The sequence below is a fragment of the Geospiza fortis genome, unplaced genomic scaffold, assembly GCF_000277835.1.
Source record: "Geospiza fortis unplaced genomic scaffold, GeoFor_1.0 scaffold677, whole genome shotgun sequence".
In the NCBI taxonomy this organism is placed as follows: Eukaryota; Metazoa; Chordata; class Aves; order Passeriformes; family Thraupidae; genus Geospiza; species Geospiza fortis.
This window is the reverse complement of record NW_005054585.1, coordinates 154853-174765: the sequence shown is the minus strand read 5'-3', so window position 1 is coordinate 174765 and position 19913 is coordinate 154853. Positions and strand designations below refer to the sequence as shown.

The following is a 19913-nucleotide window of genomic DNA, read 5'->3' as shown; positions in this document are numbered from 1 at the left end:
CCCGGCTCCCTCAGGGATTCTCCATTCCCTTCCCGGCTCCCTCAGGGATTCTCCAGCCCCTTCCCGGCTCCCTCAGGGATTCTCCATTCCCTGCCCGGCTCCCTCAGGGATTCTCCAGCCCCTGCCCGGCTCCCTCAGGGATTCTCCAGAGGGAGAATCCCCCAGCACAGGGACGGGCACTGCCCTGGGGCTGTGTCACACCAGGGCTGGCACAGCCCAGGGACCATTGGCCTCTTGCCCACCTGGGCACCCCTGGGCTCGTGTTGATCACCCCCAGATCCTGTCCCAGTTTTCCAGCCTCTCTATCCCAACATTGTGGCCCTTCAGGGGGTCCTGGTGGCTGCTGGGGACTCCACTGGTGGTTCCCAGCATGGAGAACACGCTGGAGCACCCCAGTGAGTCCCTCTGCTCCCCTCACCTGTGTTCCTGCTGCTCCCAGCTCCTGGAGACCAAGTCCACGGACCGGAAGCAGACGCTGCTGCACTACATCTCCAACGTGGTGAAGGAGAAGTACCAGCACGTGGCCCTGTTCTACAACGAGCTGCACTACGTGGAGAAGGCAGCAGCAGGTACAGCCCCCTGCCCTGCCCTGCCCTGCTGGGACATTCCTGGCACGGCTGGCACGCTCAGCATTCCCGTGCTGCTCCCCAGTGTCCCTGGAGAACGTCCTGCTGGATGTGAAGGAGCTGCAGCGGGGCCTGGAGCTGACCAAGCGCGAGTACACCATGCACGACCACAACACCATGCTCAAGGAGTTCATCCAGAGCAACGAGGGCAAGCTCAAGAAGCTCCAGGATGATGCCAAAATAGCCCAGGTACTTCTGTGCTCCCGGGATTTACAGTGAGGGGGGTGACACCCAGGGATGGGCTGTGTTTCCATGGAATGCTGGGGGTGGGGAGGATGCCTGGGAGGGTGTGCAGGGCACTGAGGCTGGGCCTGTTGCAGGATGCCTTCGATGATGCTGTGAAGTATTTCGGGGAGAATCCCAAGACAACTCCACCCTCGGTCTTCTTCCCGGTGTTTGTCCGCTTTGTGAAGGCCTACAAGGTAAACCAGAGCTTCCTTGTCCTTGTCCTCCTCCTCTTCCTTCTCTTCTTCCTCCCCTTTCTCCTCCTCCTGATCCTCTTTGTCGTCCCCCAACTTTTTCTCCTCCTGTACTCGTCCTTCTCCTGCTCCTCCTCCTCCTTCTTTTCTTCCTCCTCCTTCTCTTCTTTTCCCCCTTCTCTTTTCTCCTTCTCCTTTCTCCTCCTTCCTCTTTCTCCTCCTCCGCATCCTCTTTGTCCTCCCCCAACTTCTTCTCCTCCTTATACTCTTCCTTCTCCTCCTCTTTCTCCTTCTCTTTTCTCCTTTTCTTTTCTTTTCTTTCCTTTTCTTTTCTTTTCTTTCCTTTTCTTTTCTTTTCTTTCCTTTTCTTTTCTTTTCTTTCCTTTTCTTTTCTTTTCTTTCCTTTTCTTTTCTTTTCTTTCCTTTTCTTTTCTTTTCTTTCCTTTTCTTTTCTTTTCTTTTTTCTCTTTTCTCTTCTCTTTTCCTTTTCTCGTCTCCTTCTGTCTTCTCTTCTCCTTTTCTCCTCTCCTTCTGTCTTCTCTTCTCCTTCACTCTTCTCTTCTCTTCTCTTCTCTTCTCTTCTCTTCTCTTCTCTTCTCTTCTCTTCTCTTCTCTTCTCTTCTCTTCTCTTCTCTTCTCTTCTCTTCTCTTCTCTTCCTTCTTCTTCTCCTTTCTCCTCCTCTTTTCTCCTTCTCCTTTCTTCTCCTTCTCCTTGTCCTCTTCCTCCCTCAGAAGGCCCCATGGTGGCACAGATCCCATTCCTCCCTGGCTCCCCTGGGATCTCTAACCCTTGGATTTTCTCACAAACAGCAAGCAGAGGAAGAGAACGAGCTGAGGAAAAAGCAGGAACAGGCCTTAATGGAAAAACTCATGGAGCAAGAAGCGTTGATGGAGCAACAGGACCAAAAGGTATGGCACAGACACAGCTTCCAGGTGGGGTTGGCTTCCTGATTTTCAGAGACCTCAGCTCCAAGTGAGGAACTGTAGTTGCCTAGAAAGAGCCTGGAAGTTTTTATGGAGGGAACTGGGATAGGCTGGAAAAGTTCCAGTGTGGGTTCTGCTGCTTTGGAAGTCGGCAAAATTAAGGGAAAGTAAATAGGTGGAAAGTTGTAACGAGCTAAACTTCATCCTTCCCTGTCTTCTCCATGGAGCGGGAGCAAGAAAGGAGGAGAAGGAGAAAGGATAAGGAGGAAAAGAAGAGAAGGAGGAGGAAAAGAAAAGCAGGAGGAGAAAGAGGAGAAGGAGGAGAAGGAAAAGAAAAGCAGGAGGAGAGAGAGGAGGAGGAAAGGAAAAGCAGGAGGAGAAAGAGGAGAAGGAGGAGGAGAAGAGTATAGGAGGAGAAGAATTGGGGGGAGGATGAGGAGGAGAAAGAGAAGAGGAGGAGGACGAGGCTGCTCGCCTTGGGAATGGGTGGGAATGGCAGTTCCTGTGGGAATTGCTGGGGCACAGGGGTGAGTGAGGCTCAGGAAGAAGCCCAGGAGAGCAGGGGCAGCTCCGTGCTGACCATGGCCCTGTGTGTCCCAGTCCCCATCCCACAAGAGCAAGCGGCAGCAGCAGGAGCTGATCGCGGAGCTGCGGCGCCGGCAGGTCAAGGACAACCGGCACGTGTACGAGGGCAAGGACGGCGCCATCGAGGACATCATCACAGGTACCCTCTGCCAGATGGCACCCCAGCCGTGCCCAGGGGGTCTGCCCACGCCTCTGGCCCCTCCTTTGCTCCCCTCCTGCTTGTGTGGTGTGGAGCAATTGCAGAAGGTTCTGCTCCTTCTCTTCCAGCTTGGGGGGACATGCGCAGGGTTGTAGGGCAGGCAGGGAGTGCCTGATGCCAGCAGCTGCTCCAGCTGTGCCCTGTGGATCTGTCCCAGATCCCTCTTTTCTCCCCACAAATGGGATCAGGGTCAGCATGAAGAACCTCTGTTCTCATTAAGATTGATCCCAGAAATCCTTCAGTCAGCCCCCAGACTGCTCCATGTTTTCCTGCCGATCCCAGAGGGAAGGGACACAGCCCCTGGTGCGCCAGGCACAGTCAGCACTTGGCTGCAAATATTTGCTGATTGAAAGAGCCACCTGAACTGCATCTTTCCCAGGAATGAAGTCCTTTCTAACACTTCCAGCTTCTGGGATTGCAGAACTGGGAGTTTTCCACACGTTTTTCACCTGTGGTGTGGAAGGAAAATGATTTAACACCTCAGGAGCTTCACAAACTCCATTTCCTTGCACAGAGCCCAAAAATAAAAGGTCTTTGCCAACTGCTCCTGGAAATTTTCCACAGGAGTTTTTCCTGCAGAAGGGCAGGAGAGCTCTTTGATCCCTCACTAAGGAAGCCAGGGAATTTTTGCCCAATTGGATGAAGTGTGTGAAGCTTGCCCAACTCCTTTTAACCTTGATTAATGGCACTGAGATAACGTTCCTCATTTAAAGGGCAGGGTGGCAATAATATCCAACCTGGCATTGCTTCCACAACTCCTCCAGGCTCCCGGGACCTTGTTTAATTGGAAAAATGGTTTTCCTGCTCTGTGGAAGGAACAGATTGTGTGGCAGATGCCCATCCCTATGGAAAAAACCATCCAGGGGAGAAGGTGCCAGGCTCCAATTAAACATATCCTGCACTCTTGTGTCTGGATTTGCCCATTTTGGGGCCTCAAGCCACGGAGGAGGAAAGGTCAGGCATGGAAGGTCAGGTAGGACCAAGGTCACCTCCCCATCCCTGGAGATCTCCCAGTAAATCCTGCACCTCCCCATCTCTGGGAGTGCTCTGGGCCAGGTTGGATGGGGCTTGGAGCACTCTGGGGCAGTGGAAGGTGTCCCTGACCAAGGCTGGGGTGACACTGGGTGGGATTTAAGGTCCCTTCCAACCCAAATCATCCCAAACACCAAGGTCTTCCCACAAACCTGTAGCACACCTTAAAGCAAGTTCTTCAAGGGAATTATTTTATATAGAGGGGGAATGGCTTTAAGATGAAGGAAGGGTCAGGGATTGGGCAGGAATTCCTGGCTGGGCGGGTGGAGCGGCCCTCTCACAGGGTGCCCAGAGCAGCTGTGGCTGCCCCTGGATCCCTGGCAGTGCCCAAGGCCAGGCTGGACAGGGCTTGGAGCAGCCTGGGACAGTGGAAATGTCCCTGCCATGGCAGGGTGGGATGGGATGAGTTTAAGGTCCCTTCCCACCCAAACCAGGCTGGGATTCCACAAGTGGACAAAACACCTCCTGAGGCCTCACCGCCACCTTGTCCCAGTGTCCGTGTGGGAGCCCTGAGCTGTGCCCTGCTGGAGCAGGCTGACCTTGGTTTGTGTGTGGCTGTTGTTGTTCCCATGCAGTGCTGAAGACGGTGCCGTTCACCGCCCGAAGCGCCAAGCGCGGCTCTCGGTTCTTCTGCGACCCTGTTGTCCCTGAGGAATTCCATTACTAAACTCTCCCTCTTTCACACCTGATGCTCTTAGAAACCAGGAAGGTCGCTGTAGACTTTTTGCCACTTTGTTTGTGCGGATCTGAGCCAGGAATCTGTGACTGTTGAGTGTGTAGTGGTGTCCAGCGTCCTCCTGACTTTGTAGTGGTGTCCCCTCTGTTGCACGTCCTCTTCATCCCATCCCTGTTCCCATGCCATTCCATCTGGCTGTCCTTGTGTCCCATAGAACAGCAAGCTGGGAGTCACTGGGATGAGTCTCCTGCAGTGCAAGGGCTGAGGAGTCCAAGCAGCGACAGCTCACTTGGCTTGTGTCACCTCGGGGTGCCGTGCATGTGGCACCTCCGAGTGGAATTCTGGGCTGCATGGACCTTGGGAATGGCCTTGGGGGTGGCTTCTGGCTCGGGAATAACACCCATGGGGTGGTCCAGGATTCCTAATGAGCCCCTGCATGTTCAGCTGCATGGGGTGGAACAGCGGGGTGAAATCTCTCCTTGTTCTGTCATGTCCGTATTTAACTCTTTTATTCCATGTCAGTTCCATGCCAGCTTTATTTCATGGAATCAGGAATTCTCTCTGAGCCTGGACCCTGTGCCGAGGCTGGGCTCAGTGCACGGAGTAGGGGAGTGGGAAGCAGGGCTGGGAGCTGGGAATACAGGGCAGAACCACCAGAATGGTGTCAATGCAAACCTGACATGGAACTGAGTGATTCCCATCGTGGTGTCCCTCACCAAGCATGGCCCTGGACACTGCTGTCCTCATTAAGGACTCAGCTTAAGAAGCCAGCAGTGTTCCTTCCACCGTTCCCTGTGTAACTCCATCAGTGCTGCCAATAAACCCACAAACTAACCCACTCCATGGTTCTTTGCTCTTCCGGGTTCTCTCTGTGTTCTCTTCCTGGAGCCAACCTTCAAAGCAGCTTGGAATTGGGGTAGGGAGCGGCCTCCTGTCCCTCCTGCCCTGTCTAACCCCTCTCGCTCTGTGGTTTCTGCCCGGGAGGTTTGAACACTGATTTGACTTGCTCTTCATTCTCCATCCCATTTTTTACTTAACCATCATTTTTTTGTGTTCTGTTTTTTTTTTTCTTTGTTGTTTTTTGTTTTTGTTTTTTTTTCTGTTCAGCCCTAAAGAAGAATAATATCACTAAATTTCCCAATGTTCACTCGAGGGTAAGGATTTCTTCTAGCACAGCCGTGGTGGAGGATTCCCAGAGCTGGCAAGCATCTCTTTTTACTTGGCTTCTTCCTCTCTCTCTGTGCCAGGCAGCTGGTGGTAGATCTGGCTGAGCTAATACTGGTGAGACCCTCGAGGCCACTTGAGACCCAGATCCTTGATTTTCACCTCTGGAGGTGCAGGGATCCACAGGATGTTGGCTGGTGACCATCATCACACTGTTTTGGCCACTTCTCCTCAAGCTGAGCCCAAAACAGTTTTGTCCCCAAGTGCTGTTGGTTGGTGACCACCTTCACACTCCATTTTGGCCATTTTAATTCGAGTCGAGCCCAAAATAATCTTGTCCCCAGGTGTTGTTGGTTGGTGACCACCATCACACTCTGGTTTGGCCATTTCTTTTCAAGTCCAGCCCAAAATAGTCTTGTCCCTAGTGTTGCAGCCCCACAGTTGGGTTCTGCATGAGGTGGACAATCTCCATCTCCAGGTGTGGAGAGGGGAGAGCTGAGAAGTTTGGGAGTTCTGTGTAACCCCCAACACAAGTCATCCAGGAAATCTGAGGGATTTGCCCAGTCCAACACAAATTTGTTGGCCAGGAGTCCAGTATTTGAACTGGAATTGTCTTAAGTGCTTGTTCTCTTGTAGATGCACAGGTGACAGCACATGTGACACCAGTAAAGGGCTTCCACCATCCCATCCATCAGCTTTCTCCCTCTTCCATCCATCCATCCATCCATCCATCCATCCATCCATCCATCCATCCATCCATCCATCCATCCATCTCCCATCCCATGCTCAGTGTTCCCTCCCGAGCTCTCCCCTCCTTTGGCTGATGAAGCATCACTCCAGCCATGAAAGCAGCTGGAGAATCCCAACCCAGTGCCAGCTGCTTTTCCCAGGGCACCTCCTTTAGATCTTGGAGGTCCTTGCCAACCTGAACTATTCCGCGCTAAATGGGCTGCAGGGATCCTAAATCCATCCCAGCTCAACTAGGGTCGCACACCCACCGTGAGCAACATCCTCCAGCTCAGGTGTGAGTGTGGGAACAGGCAGGGAACACCCCAAACCACCTGGCTGGGCTCGATGTGGCCTTGGTGAGAGCTGTGAGGAGATTCCCACAGCACCATTCCCACCAGCACCCTGATCCCACCAGTATTAACCGGCCGCTGGGGCGCGTAGTTCGGGCACGTCCATCCTTCCCCGCGCCGCTGGGGCTGATCCCTGCTCCCGTGCTCCACAAGCTGCTTTGACTGGCTTCCAGCGGGCCTTTCCGTGTCTGTCGTGCCGTCCGCGTGTCCGTGTGTCCCGCGGGGGCGCTGCTGACTGCCGGCTCCCCGCAGATCTCCGGAACCAGCCGTACCGCCGGGCCGACGCGCTGAGGAGGAGCGTGCGCCGCCGCTTCGACGAGCACGGGCTGCGCTCCAACGGCGCCGAGCTGGCCATGTGAGCCACGGGCTGCGGCACATCCCGCCCGCTCCGGGGAACGCGGACCTCCTCCTCCTCCTCCTCCTCCGCAGCGATCCCGGCCCCGTGCCGGGCTCTCCGCGCCAAGTGCCTCAAATGGAAGCTCCTGCTCCGACGGATCCAAGCAATAGGATTGGGCTTGGTTGGGTTTCTCCGGACTCTGCCGAGACTCTGCAGGATTTGTAACCAAAATGTAAAATTGGGGTTTGGTTGGGGGGGTTGGGTTGGTGAGAGCAAGGGCTCCTGTGGGCCTGACTGGTTGGAAACTGGGAATCCTGGGAATACTGGGATGTGCTTGGCTTTTAACGCTGGGCCGAGGGGCAGGCCCGGCCTTCAGCTGCACTTAATGGCTCTTTTTAATTCAATCTACAAACAAAGATATTTGAGGGATTTCTGTACCTGGAACTAAAATAATCCCAAGGAAGAGCCCAGCCCTTTTCCCAGCCCATGCAGCCTCCACATGGAAGGTGGGCCCACGGTCCCAGAGCTAGGAATGGAACAGGAGGTGCCCCCAGCCCAGCGCGGGGGTTTGGGATGTTCCAGGGCTTTGGCTGGGCGGCCGAGGCAGGCAGCGTTGGGATAACAGCGTATTTATTAATTAGCACTAAGCAATTAACACCCAGTAATCAGTATTAGGCTCTGAGGACCAGGGCAGTCCAGTTCCTGGCAGGGGGATTCCACCCTTGCTCCGGCTCCGAGACGTTCCCGCTCGGATCCCTGCTGAGGCTCCTTCGGAAGGGAAGCCCAGCCTAGAATTCCCAGTAGGGTTTAGGTTCTCCATGGCATTTTCCAAGCCTAAAAAGGGACAGGGGGCTGATTTAGGACCATGGTGCCCCTCCCTGTGGCCCGGAGCAGCGGGATGGATCCCACTCCCTGCCAGCAGCAGCCAGGAGTTGGGAAGAGCTGGACTGAGGAGAAAGTTGTCCTTCCCAAATCCCATTTTGCTTCCAGCTTCCCTGCCTGGGCTCATCCATCTGTTAATTGTAAAATTTCTTGTATAGTATTTAACCACTGAATTTCTTTGCCCTTTTCCATTGTGCTCCTGTGAACCACTGGTGAAGGTCCCTGTTTTGTTTTTTTTTTTTTTCTTTGGATAATGTGTAGTTATATGATAATCTGTTTTTAAATGTACAGATATTTTGCTACAAAATTGGTGCAGTTTTTTATGGTTTTTACACTTCCCCCCCACTTTAGCCTCTGGTAATATTGTAAATATTGTTTAAAAGGAAATAAATGCATCAAGCCTGTGCTATACAATCTGAATGTTATTTTAACTTATAGTTTTTGTTTTTATATTTAACTAAAAGGACGGTTTTGGACTCAGAGTTACCACATTGACCAATTTCCAGGAATTTTTCCTTGAAAAACTGCCAAGTTTTGCATTTACAGCACTGTGTACTTGACCTGCTAAAGAGAACATGCCACTGTTGGAACGAGTGTTTAGATCAAAGAAAATTGGATAATTTGAATTTCAGATTTCAGCACTTGTTGGGGTATAAGCACTAAATCTCATTTTCTTCAGCTCAAAGGTATTTTTATAATAAAAGCCTGAATGAAAGCCAAGCTGGCATGTTCTCTTTAATATTTTTCTAGTCATAGATCTGCTTCTTAGCAAGATTAGAAGTGTTTCTAAAGCAGTTCACGTTCCTTTCCTGGTTTGTTCCTGCCATAAAATCAAATAAACTATTTACACTACTACACTGAAATCCAGGGGTTTTTTGGGTCACTTTTCCCTGTTGTTTTTTTTTTTCCAAAAAATGCTGGTATTTGCTAGGTGAACACCTGAAGCTTGTGTGGATGAAGACTGAAAGAATTTTGAAAGAATTCTTTGTTATTCTGGAAGAGGCTGAGGGAAGAAATTTGGGGTATGGATGTTCCTGGGAGACACCAGGAGAGAAATAAGTGGGGATTAATATTTGTCAGAAATGCACTCAAAACAATCCAAATATTTAAGGCCTAAATAACTTGAATTTTATTATTAAATGTAATTTTTGAAAGGGTTTAGTAAAATTATTCGGGGGGGAAGGGGGGGGTCAGGATTAACCAGCACAGCCAAGGTTTCAACATTGATGGACACAGTTCAAAATCATCCAAACTAATCCAATAATTGATCAAAAAGAGTCAATTTGGCTAAAATTCCTTCCAGTTTCCAGGTAGAAATGCAGAGGTGGAGCTGCTGGGCCGTGCTGGGGCTGCCACAGGAAAAAAATGGGGCTGGGAAATAGGAAAACACCAAAAAAAGCTGGAAAAATAAGCCTGAACTCAATTCTCTGGAAAACTCAATCCTGCCTTGCTTGGTTTAAAAGCAGGCTCAGCTTAAGCTGAGTTTCTTCCAGCAATTTGAATTAAGATGTTCAGAAAACCCCAGCATTGGAATAATGGACACTGCCAGTTTTTTATTTTTGATGGAAAAATCAATGCAGACCTTTTAAAAGTGATATTCCCTTAGGAACAACTTTTTCCTTGAATTTGTGTGGATTTGCAAGGGAATAGGAGCATTGGACGAAGTTCCTCCCTGCTTACAAACCCTCAGGACCTGTCAGGCTCTGATTCCTCCTCCCAGCTCCATGGCAGATTCCAGGACCTGCTGCCCTCCTGTTTTCCAAACTCTGCTGGGCTGTTCCCACTTGGAGCATTCCCGTTTGGGATATAAATCCAGGGAGGTGGGTGGCAGGTGAGCAAAGCAAACCTGGCTCATTGTTCAGTCCTGGAGCAGTAATTATCCCATCCTTCCTGGGAGAGCCTGCAGGGAAAAACCTGGAATATTCCAACCTGGATTTCCACACCAAACACCCATGGATACCAAAAATCCCCCCAAGCCCTGTTTGACCAAATCCAGGTGGTTTTCCCCCAAGGAATGGGTGATGAGCAATGACCCTTCAGGGGGAAACAGCAGGACTGGGATGTGCTTTCCCATCCCAAACTATCCCAGGGAAAATCCCAAAGCATCCCAGGGAAAAATGGTTACAACCTCCTGCATTTTATATTTCAAATAACTCCTTTCAATCTCAGGACGTTCTTAAGGATTCTGAGCCTTGTAACCAGCCCAGCCAGGAAATTCCCTGGATAAACTGATCCTTTAGGTGTTTATGCACTGGTAAAAGTGGTCAAAATTCAGGAAAAAACTCCTGAAAAGGAATCTGAACAGTCTTCAAGCAGCTTTTGTGAGTGGTTCTGTGGCTCAGAGCTGTACAGAGTATTTAAGGAGAAATAAATACCAGTACATGCTAAAAGACAAGGTTTAATCATTGATAAAAATGTACAAAAATATTCCAAGGACAGCGGCTTCCCAATTTTCTCACCGAGCAGGGCTGGGGGCACCTTCCTGAACGTGCAGGGGCTGGAAAACAGGGCTGGAGCTGCTTCCTCCTCCCTCCTCTGGGCTGTGCAGGTACATTCTGCAGCAGGTTCTTAAGGCAACACATGGAATTGCGTTTAACATTGGATTTTTATTCCTAAGTTTTCGGAAGGGGGAGAGAAAAGGTGGAGAGAAACGCTGGAGTAACAGCCAGGGCTGGGGCGGGGTGGGATTTCGGGAATACCGAGGTGGTTGTGTCCCAGACGCTCCCTCTGCTGGCAGAGCAGGAGAATTCCCATCCACAACATTCCCGGGATTTGGGATCGATGGGAGTCGGGACACGAATCAGTCTTGGACAAAAGCCCCGGTGCCAAACAACCCCAAAATCCAGGGGATTGCAGAACACATCAGGGCATGGACTCCTTACTCCTGCTGCCTTCCCAAAAATAATCCCACCTAACCAAATTCTTTAAAGAACAAAAGCACAAAGAATTAAATTAGTTTTTTTCCCGAAGCTGAACTGGGCTCTGCCCAGGCAGCCCAGGGTTGTCCCCTGCCCTGGGAAGGACACCGGGAAAGTGCTTGGGGACACTGCTGCCACCTCTGTGTCCCCTCCAGGGGATCCCAGCCCCCATCCCGCCAGGCACAGCTTTGCCCTCAGAATTCCATGGATTTTTCTACTTTTGACTGGATTGAAGTGGTAAAAAACTAAAAGCCACCGCTGTTGTGGCCATGGGCCACCGGCCACCGGCCCCAGGGCCTTGCCCACACAAGGCTTGGTTTTATTTTGCCACCTGTAAACATTTTTGGTATCAAAGATCTTCTCATTGATCTTCATCCAGCTGTTCCAAAAGAGTCCTCCTCTGTTTTTCCAGCTCCCCCTCGCTGAGCTCGCTGCCAGAGGTATCCCAGTTTCCCTGTGGAGAGATGGGACAGAGGTCAGGATGGGGTTGTCCAGGGAGGTTCCACACTGGGAGCCTCAGCAGGGACACACAGCCAGAGCTGCTCTGTGTCACTCAGAAACCCCAAAATCCAAACTGGGGAATGGCAAAGACCTCCAGGATCCTCAAATGTAACCTCTGACCTCTCCCAGAGCACAGCTACAGAGCTGCATCCAGCAGAGCCCAAAGCATCAGGAAAAAGAGGAAGCAGAGCTTACGGAATCTTTTCCAGGGCGTTTTTTAGTGGGAGATTTATGCTTGGACTCGGATCTCTGTCTGGCTCTTTCCTTCTCACTGTCCCTCTCTCTATCTTTCTTGTCCTTCTCTCGTTCCACATCAGATTCTGGTGAATCCTGTTGAAAAAAAAAAATGGGAACAGTGAATATTAATGTTGAATATTTTTTAAGTCCAACTGCCATTTAAAGAATTGCAGAATCATCGAATTATTTAAGTGGGAAGGGACTTTAAATTTCATCCCATTCCACCCCTGCCATGAGCAGGGACACCTTCCCCTATCCCAGGTTGCTCCAGGTTGTCCACCCTGGCCTTGGGCACTTCCAGCTTCTCAGGGCACCCTGTGCCAGGGCCTCCCCACCTTCCCAGGAAGAAGTGAAGCTCTTTCTGCATTTTGGATCCTTTTGCTGCTCTTTTACAACTCGGAGCTTCCAACACCACCCTGATGCTCAGGCAGGCACAAGGAATGGCTGGGACCCTTCCCAGCTCCCCCCAGTGAAGGAGAACACTGGATTTCCCAGGATAAACAGCAAATCCCAGGACTCACAGAGTCCTTCACCTGGAGTTAAACCCTCCAAATTCAGCAGTTTTCAGTAGTTTAATAGTAGGAATACATGACAGAAAGCTGTTGTTTTGGCAACACCCTCCTCCAGCTTGATCCCAATTTTTCCCTAGGAAAATCCAGCGGGGATTACTGACAGCAGATACCAGGTTGTCCATAACCCAATTAAAAACTGAGCTCCACTTACAGACTTGTGCCTCCTCTTCTTGCTCTTCTTCTTGTGTTTTTTGGACTTCTTGTAACTCCTCTCTGCAGCCACAGGGAGAAAGAAAACCCCCAGCAATCAATGGATAATCCCAAAGGAGAACAGCACTGCTGGTTTAAAGCCAACCCCATCCCATCCCGTACCGGACTCGGCGCTGGAAGAACGCTCCGACACCGACCGCGATTCCGAGCGCTGCCGCTTCTTCTTGGAGTGGCTGTCGTCATCCTCAGACTCTGAGCCCTTCACACACAGCCCAGGGGAGAATTCCAGTTAGTAATGGGAATTCCAGCAGCAATCAGTGCAGCTGGGAATGGCAGAGGGAGGGCTCCCAGGGATACTCACGGAGCGGGAACGCGAGCGCTTCCGGTGGTGTTTTTTGGATTTCTTCGAATGTTTCTTGGTCTTGGAGTGGTGGTGCTGACACTCGTGCTGTGGGCAAGGCAAGGAGGGGAGAGCTCGGAATTCCAGCAGGGATTGGCCTTGGAAAAGCCCTAAAATCCCAGCTTCTTCCACCATGGGTAAGGACAACTTCCCTGGAGCAGGATGCTCAACCTGGCCTTGGACAGTTCCAGGGATGGGGCAGTAAAACCTCATCAGCTCCTACAGGACATCCCAAAAAACTGATGGGATGCTTTTCCTCATCCACAAAAGTTGGGAAAGGTTAAAAACTCCACAATCACTATTTCATGGCAGAACCATCTCATCAGCACCTACAGGATATCCCAGAAATCTGATGGGATGCTTTTCCTCATCCAAGAAAGTTGGGAAAGGATAAAAACTCCATAATCACTATTTCATGGCAGAACCATCTCATCACTGCCTACAGAATATCCCAAAAATCTGATGGGATCTTTCTCCTCATCCACAAAAGCTGGGAAAGATTAAAATTCCATAAAATTAGTGTTTAATGGGAGAACCATCTCATCATCTCCTACAGGACATCCCAAACAATATATGGGATGTTTCTCCTCATCCACAAAAGCTGGGAAAGGTTAAAAACTCCACAATCACCATTTAATGCCAAAATACCTCAAAATGGGCACTGCTGCCATGTTGGAGCTGCAATAAAGGCAGGCAGGAGCAAGGAAAAACACCTGGATTCCCATGGATCTGCTCCCTGGATCCAAGTTAAGCCTGGCCCAAACCCACTCCTTGCTCTGCCTAATTGGAAATTACAGAATTAAAAGTCAAAATTTCAGTTCAAATTCTTCCAAACTGCAAGAAATGCAACAAGACCCCCAAGTGTGAGAGCTGAAAAATCAAATTAATCTCCTGTTACCACTTTATGGAAAAAATTCCATTAAATCCTTCCCCTTCCCACTCAAGGTAGAAGTAATTTTCCTTGTCTGTTGTCCAATGATTTCAAAAATAAAGGAACAATTACCTCAAGTACATGAAGGAAATCCTTAAATATCCTTTTCCTTTCAGATTCCAGGGTGATGTCTTCAAATGCTGGTTCCTTCACAAATCTGTCTCTGATCTGTCAGGAAAATTAATTCTATTAATGATATTCAAAGAAATTAAATTGTAAATTTATTAAAATATTAGGATAAAAGAAATAGAAGAAAATAATGAAATATAATGTAATAATGAAAATGGCAATAAGAAAACCAGTGAGGGATAATAATAAAAACTACATCAATAATAATTAATAAAGATTAAAAGGAATAATAAAAATAATAAGGCATAATAAAAGTAATAAGAAAAATAATAAGAAAAATAATAATAAGAAAAAAATAAATAACAAAAATAAAACTAAACCCTTGAAGAAATAAAAATAAGGAAAAATAAAAACAATAACAGAAATATGAAGAAATAATAAAAATAAAAATAAATAATTTTTAAAATATAAGAAAAATAGAATAGAGAAAATGAAAAACTGAAGATAATAAATTAATAATGATTAAAAAAATTATTTTCATCAGTTGAGAAGCCCCTGAACTGCTACAAGGCTAAATTTTTAATCCCAATTTCCAAGCAAATCCCAAATTTCCAGTGTTCAGGGAAGCTCTAACTCATGGAAACATGGAGAATCCTACTGTTTTCCCTGCATATTCCATTTAAACTTTAAATCTCCAAATATTTATACAAATTATCCTTGGAAAGGAAAGGTTTTCCAGGGTATTTTATCCAGGACAAAGTTCTAAATAATTTCAATTAACTTTGGGGGGGGGGGGGGGGATTTTTTGGGGGTGTTTTGGTTTTTTTCCCAGTTCTTTTAGGATGTTTTTTGTTTCAAAAGGCTGAAGCTTTTCCCACCCAACTCCAAGTTTTCCTGAAGAATCCACAGGGTTTGATGGGATTTTGAAGCCTCATCAGCAGAACCAGGAAGAGCCTGGCGAACCTGGTGGGGCTTTTTAGGGATGAGCAGGGGCCTGTTTGGGAATTTGGGAATGTTCTCCCCAAGGAATTCTCATCCTTACATCCTCCCAGACAGCATCCAGCTCGATGGGGGGGGTGGCTTGTTTCAGCATGCTCTTGAAGGCTGATTCCTTCCTCTTCATCTTCCGGGCCTCCTCCTTCTCCCGCTCCCGTTCCCGCGCTTCCGCCTTCTCCAGCAGCTGTGGGAATGAAAGGAAAAGAATTCCATTTATTGGGATTTCTGCACAGCTCTGCTCCCTCTGAGCTGTGTCTGAGTCACTTGGAAATGACAGGAAATTAATTGCTTTTCCTGTACTTAATTAATAAATCAAAACGATGATATTAAATTATCAAAAATTGATCAATTATTTCTTTTCCAAGCATGGAATTGCTGTTGATCAAAATCCAATTATGCAAAACTACAGAACCACACAAATCAGGAGAAATCTATGTACAAAAGGAGAGCATCAGAATTCCTCAAGTTTGGGAATGCTGACTGCTTGGATAAAAGTTTATTTTTATTGTGACAATTGAAATCAGTTAAGTAACCCTAAATAACAAAATATTCCTGAAATATTATGGAATTAGTTAGAAAATAAGCCCTAATTCCTGTTTGGAGAAGGGATTTCCCATCTTAATTATCCAGATATCCCAATTAATTAATGAATTAATTTATTAATTTATACTTACACTGTTGAAAGCCAGCTTGATATTCCCTGCATCCAACGTGGTGGCTCTTTTAGTGGAGCTGATGACAGTGACAAAATCCTCAAAGGAAGTGTTCACCTCCACCACAAATCCTTTATCCTGGAAAAAACGGCTCCTTTGGCATGAGGGAAATCAGGAATTCCTTCAACTCCAAGGAAATCCCAGTTCCCTTGGATGGGAAATTTGCAATTCAAGGAGAAGCCAGGTAATGCTCACCTTTAAGATGTCTTTAATTATCTTCTTCTCATCGTGGTAACGAGCTTTTAAATCCTCCACATAAAACTTGAACAGGTCAAGTGCTGTTGATCCTGAGGGAAGGTTTATCAGGTTTAACCCAAGAGCAGCATTTTCAGGTATTAAAAAATAGAAAGGACTGCTGTGGCCTGCCCCAAATCCCAGGATTTCCCCTCCTTACCAGGCTGGCCGAGCATGCTGGTGAATCTGATGTCAGAGCTGATGGCTGGGTACAATTCCATCCAGGAGGACATGGAGTGTAACTGCCCGTGCTCGTGCAGCTCATCCAGAAACAGCTGCAAAAAACAGGGGAAAAGGGAATTTGGAGCCATTCCTCCAGCTTCTCCTTGGTACCAGCTGGGATGCATTGGCTTGGTAACTGGAATTCCACTTTTGTTCTACAAAAATCCCTTTTTCTGTTTTTCCTGCTTTTCTCCACCACCTACAACGTTCCAGCTGCATCTCCTTCCCATCCAGGGCTATCCCCTCTGATTTTCCCTTGGGTGTAACACAGCAGAGAAAATGCCACAACCCAACAATTCAGGCTTTAAACACCCCCTTGAATCATCCCTCAGAAATAAAAGTGGAATACCCCATGATATTCCATGAGATTTTTATGACAGAATCCCAAATTGCACCAACCTGGAAAGATTCCCTGTTTTTACGCTGCCTCCTCCTTTCCCTCAGCAAACTTTTCTGCTTCTCTTCCTCCTCCTCTTTCTCCAAGGCCCTGATATGTTCCTCAAAACAGATCAGGGCATCCTCCTTATCCATGTCTAGCAAAAAAACAGGGAGAAGGGGAAAAAAAAATCAGTTTATTCCTTCCAAATCAGGAAGAATCCTCCTCCCCAGAGAATTCCAGAGCCCACAGACATACTCTGGAGCTCCTCATCCTCAGCAAAGGTGGGGTTGTCCATGAGGTACTGCTGGGCCTCTGACCAGGTGGTGCAGTAGGTGACATTGGCCATGTTATCCAGAATGTTCTTCAGAGCTTCCCAGTTCCTCTTGCGCAGCTGCTTGGCTTGTTCCTGAGGGGAAAAGTTTATTTTTGGGGCTCAATTTGAGGTGGTTTGGATAGAAATGTAAGATATCTAGTGTGTTCTCCAAGAAAATATGAAATTAATCTTTAATTTATATAAAAGCATGGAATTCTAGAGTGGTTTGGGTTGAAAGGGTCCTTAAAGCTCATCCCATTCCAACCTCCTGCCCTGGACAGGGACCAGGTTACTCAAGCCCCATTCCTGGACACAAAACAACACAATTTTTCCATATTATTATATTTCACTGATTCAGAATAAAATCCATCATGTGACTGACTAAAATCCCCCCAAAACACAACACATGGTAAAATCAGCAGTAATAAATCCCAATAAACCTCAAAACCTTCCCTAAAAGCTGCTGTTTATCTGCCATAAAGCCTCAAGCACAGGTTTAAAGTGATTTAGGAACAAGTGAGGAGATGTTGGATGGATTTGAAGGGAATTTACCTTCTCCTTCTTGGACAGGAAGAACAGAACATCCTCATAAATCTCCAGCCGGTCCCGCTCGGATATGGCATTCCACACTTCCATCTCCCCAAACATCTGTTCAGCTTTTCTGGGCAGAGCAAATGAAAACCACACAACTATTTATTTATTTATTGGCGTCTGAATTATCCATCAATTCCCCAGAACATCAGGAAGAGCTCTGTTCCAAGAAAGAACAGGCTTACAGGAATTCTTGATTTTTCCCTCTTGGAAGTTTTTTATTTTTCGTGATATATTTTGAATTTTTATAAAGGAAGAAAAAAAAATAAAAATGGAAGTTGATGCCACTCCAAGCAGTGCATCCCATCAGGATTTTTATCCCAGATTTTTATCCCAAGTCTCTTACTTGTATCTGGTGGTGGATGTCATCTTCTCATGGTTTTCCAGGAAACGCTGGAAGGATTCCTTGGCTTCCTTGTACTTGGATCTGGCTTCTTCCTTCTCCTCCTTCTCTGTCTGAACTTTGTAGGCATTAAAGGCCTGCTTCTTTTCACTCAGTTTTGCTAAAGCACTTCCCAGGAAAGAAAAGGAAAGAGCAATGTTATTTATAAATAAAAAATAAATAAATCAGGAAGACAAAGGAAATCAGAAAAATCAGGGGGAAAAAAGGAAGAAAATCAGAAAAAAAAGGAAAGAAAATTGGAAAAAAATAAAGAAAAGAGAAAAGAAAATCAAAGAAAAATTGGAAGATAAAGTCAGAAAAAGAAACTGACAAAAAAAAGGAAAACCGAGGGGAAAAAAGGAAAAACCAGAACAATCAGAGAAAGAAGAAAAAGAAAATAAGAAAAATAACAAAGAAAATCAAAACCAGAAATCAAAAGGCAACAGGTTTGAGTAATTCAGATTTGAGATAAAATTAATCTAACATTTTAATCCCCAAATCAACATAAAATACCAACTTCCACACTTATTCCCAATAACAATGAAGCTGTTGGAAGAATTTCCTTATGGAGGGGATGAAGACAATTCCCTGCCAATGGCACAAGTGCAGGAGTATCTGTTGCTGACAGAACTTTAGATTTTTTGGAAGTAAATTCCCTAAAAAAAGGTTTGTGTGGAATTGAAGGAGGACTCAGTACCTGTATCTGGGGTCATTAATGATCATTTTCATGGCCTGCTCCCAAGAAGCATTGGATGGAACCCGCTGTGAAAACAGGAAATTAAGGATGAATCAGACCTGGAATTAACATCCAACAAGGAATAATTCCTTAAAAACAGCCACGGGGAAAAGGAAAAAGAACATTTTATTTTTAAGCTAAAACAAAACTTCACTGCAATGTTTTTTTCTTTTATTTCCTCAAGAGTGAGGAATTCTTCCCCAAGAAAATCAAGTAAAACCTGGCAAATAAAACAGAAATGAAACTAGGTTTTGTCGTTCAATAAAACATTAATAATTAGTCAAGAAAATATTAATAATTGGCCTAAATACCTTTTCTTTTAACAGTTCTTTAAATGCTTGTTTGGCCTCTTCCTTTGTGTTCCACGTGTAGGTTTTTTTAACTGGTTGGGCATCCTCATCCTCCTTCTTTGCAGCAGCACTAAAGCAAAATAAATTTTATTATTTCATCATTTTTTTCTAAGTTAGAGGCACTGAAGAGTCAAAAACGACCATAGAATGAGTTTTATAAATAGCAACTTCAAGAAAAAAAAAATTCTAATAATTCATTCAAGGCTTTTCCTTACAGGCACCACAACTAATGAAAAAGAGATCCAAAAAGTGAATTACTGAGGCAAAATATTTCCCTCCTGCAATTGGCTGCCTGCAGAAGTTATCTAGAAATTATTCCTAAAAATGGTCTTCTCTTTAATTACATCCTGCTGTCTAAAATCCCCCACAGCAATTCTTTTTTTTTTGAATTATAAAAATCCTAAGTTATAATTTTCCACATAATAGATCTTTTCATATTAAAAAGAAAAAAAAAGGAATCATAGCTGGAACAGATAATAAAATACTAAATGGATTTTTATCTTCCAGCGATAACCAATGGCACAGATCCATGCAAAAGGAGCATAAATAGGGGAGTGCTTAATGGCACCCTGGGAAATTCTTGCAGACACTGGAAAATCCATGGAATGTTCCTGTCACTGACGGTTCTGAGAAATGAAAAACTGCAGCAAAGCCTTGAGGCTTCATAAATTACTATGGAATCATGGATTGGCTTGGATGGGAAGGGACAGTAAAGCCCCGCCAGTTCCAAGGGCAAGGACACCTTTCACTGTGCCAGGCTGCTCCAGCCCCAGTGTCCAGCCCGGCCTTGGGCACTGCCAGGGATCCAGGGGCAGCCACAGCTGCTCTGGGCACCCTGTGCCAGGGCCTCATCCCCTTCCCAGGAAACGATTCTTTCCCAATCCCTGATCTAAGCCTGCCTTCCATCATCTCAAAGCCATTCCCTCTTGTCCTGGAGAAAATTATTCATTTCCTTGAAGAACTTGCTTTAAGTGTGGTACAGGCTTGTGGGAAGATCTTGGTGTTTGGGATGGGAACCATGGGATGGGGTTGGATGGGAAGGGACACTAAGGATCATCCCAATCCAACCTTGCCATGGGCAGGGACACCATCCACTGTCCCAGGCTGCTCCAAGCGCTGTCCAACCTGGCCTGGGACACTTCCAGGGATCCAGGGACAGCCACAGCTTCTGTGGGAATTCCATCCCAGGGCCTCACAGGGAATGATCCCCCCTAACATCCCCTCCAAATCCCCTTTCCTGGAGCTGACATCCATCCCCTGGCACTCACTCTCCCGAGGCCTCCTGCTTGGCCGCCT

General features: G+C 47.0%; 2 protein-coding genes across 2 annotated transcripts in view; one reads left to right on the top strand and one right to left on the bottom strand.

Moving 5' to 3' along the window:
• The window catches only part of FMNL2 (formin like 2), a 112230-nt gene extending 103450 nt beyond the window's left edge, over positions 1–8780 (top strand). Inside the window, exons 22-27 of the mRNA XM_031064396.1 lie at positions 440–569; positions 652–815; positions 947–1048; positions 1856–1954; positions 2570–2693; positions 6957–8780. Coding sequence (XP_030920256.1) covers positions 440–569; positions 652–815; positions 947–1048; positions 1856–1954; positions 2570–2693; positions 6957–7063 — 726 coding nt within the window. The 3' untranslated portion in view covers positions 7064–8780. The remainder of the gene's footprint in view (positions 1–439; positions 570–651; positions 816–946; positions 1049–1855; positions 1955–2569; positions 2694–6956) is intronic.
• A 1521-nt stretch (positions 8781–10301) lies between these two features.
• PRPF40A (pre-mRNA processing factor 40 homolog A) overlaps positions 10302–19913 on the bottom strand; it is a 17568-nt gene continuing 7956 nt past the window's right edge. Inside the window, exons 11-27 of the mRNA XM_014310785.2 lie at positions 19886–19911; positions 18579–18687; positions 18229–18293; positions 17496–17660; positions 17111–17219; positions 16501–16651; positions 16266–16399; positions 15805–15919; positions 15606–15697; positions 15372–15488; positions 14744–14881; positions 13705–13800; positions 12663–12749; positions 12464–12560; positions 12303–12364; positions 11538–11672; positions 10302–11295 (exon numbers count right to left, since the gene is read on the bottom strand). Coding sequence (XP_014166260.1) covers positions 11203–11295; positions 11538–11672; positions 12303–12364; positions 12464–12560; positions 12663–12749; positions 13705–13800; positions 14744–14881; positions 15372–15488; positions 15606–15697; positions 15805–15919; positions 16266–16399; positions 16501–16651; positions 17111–17219; positions 17496–17660; positions 18229–18293; positions 18579–18687; positions 19886–19911 — 1791 coding nt within the window. The 3' untranslated portion in view covers positions 10302–11202. The remainder of the gene's footprint in view (positions 11296–11537; positions 11673–12302; positions 12365–12463; positions 12561–12662; positions 12750–13704; positions 13801–14743; positions 14882–15371; positions 15489–15605; positions 15698–15804; positions 15920–16265; positions 16400–16500; positions 16652–17110; positions 17220–17495; positions 17661–18228; positions 18294–18578; positions 18688–19885; positions 19912–19913) is intronic.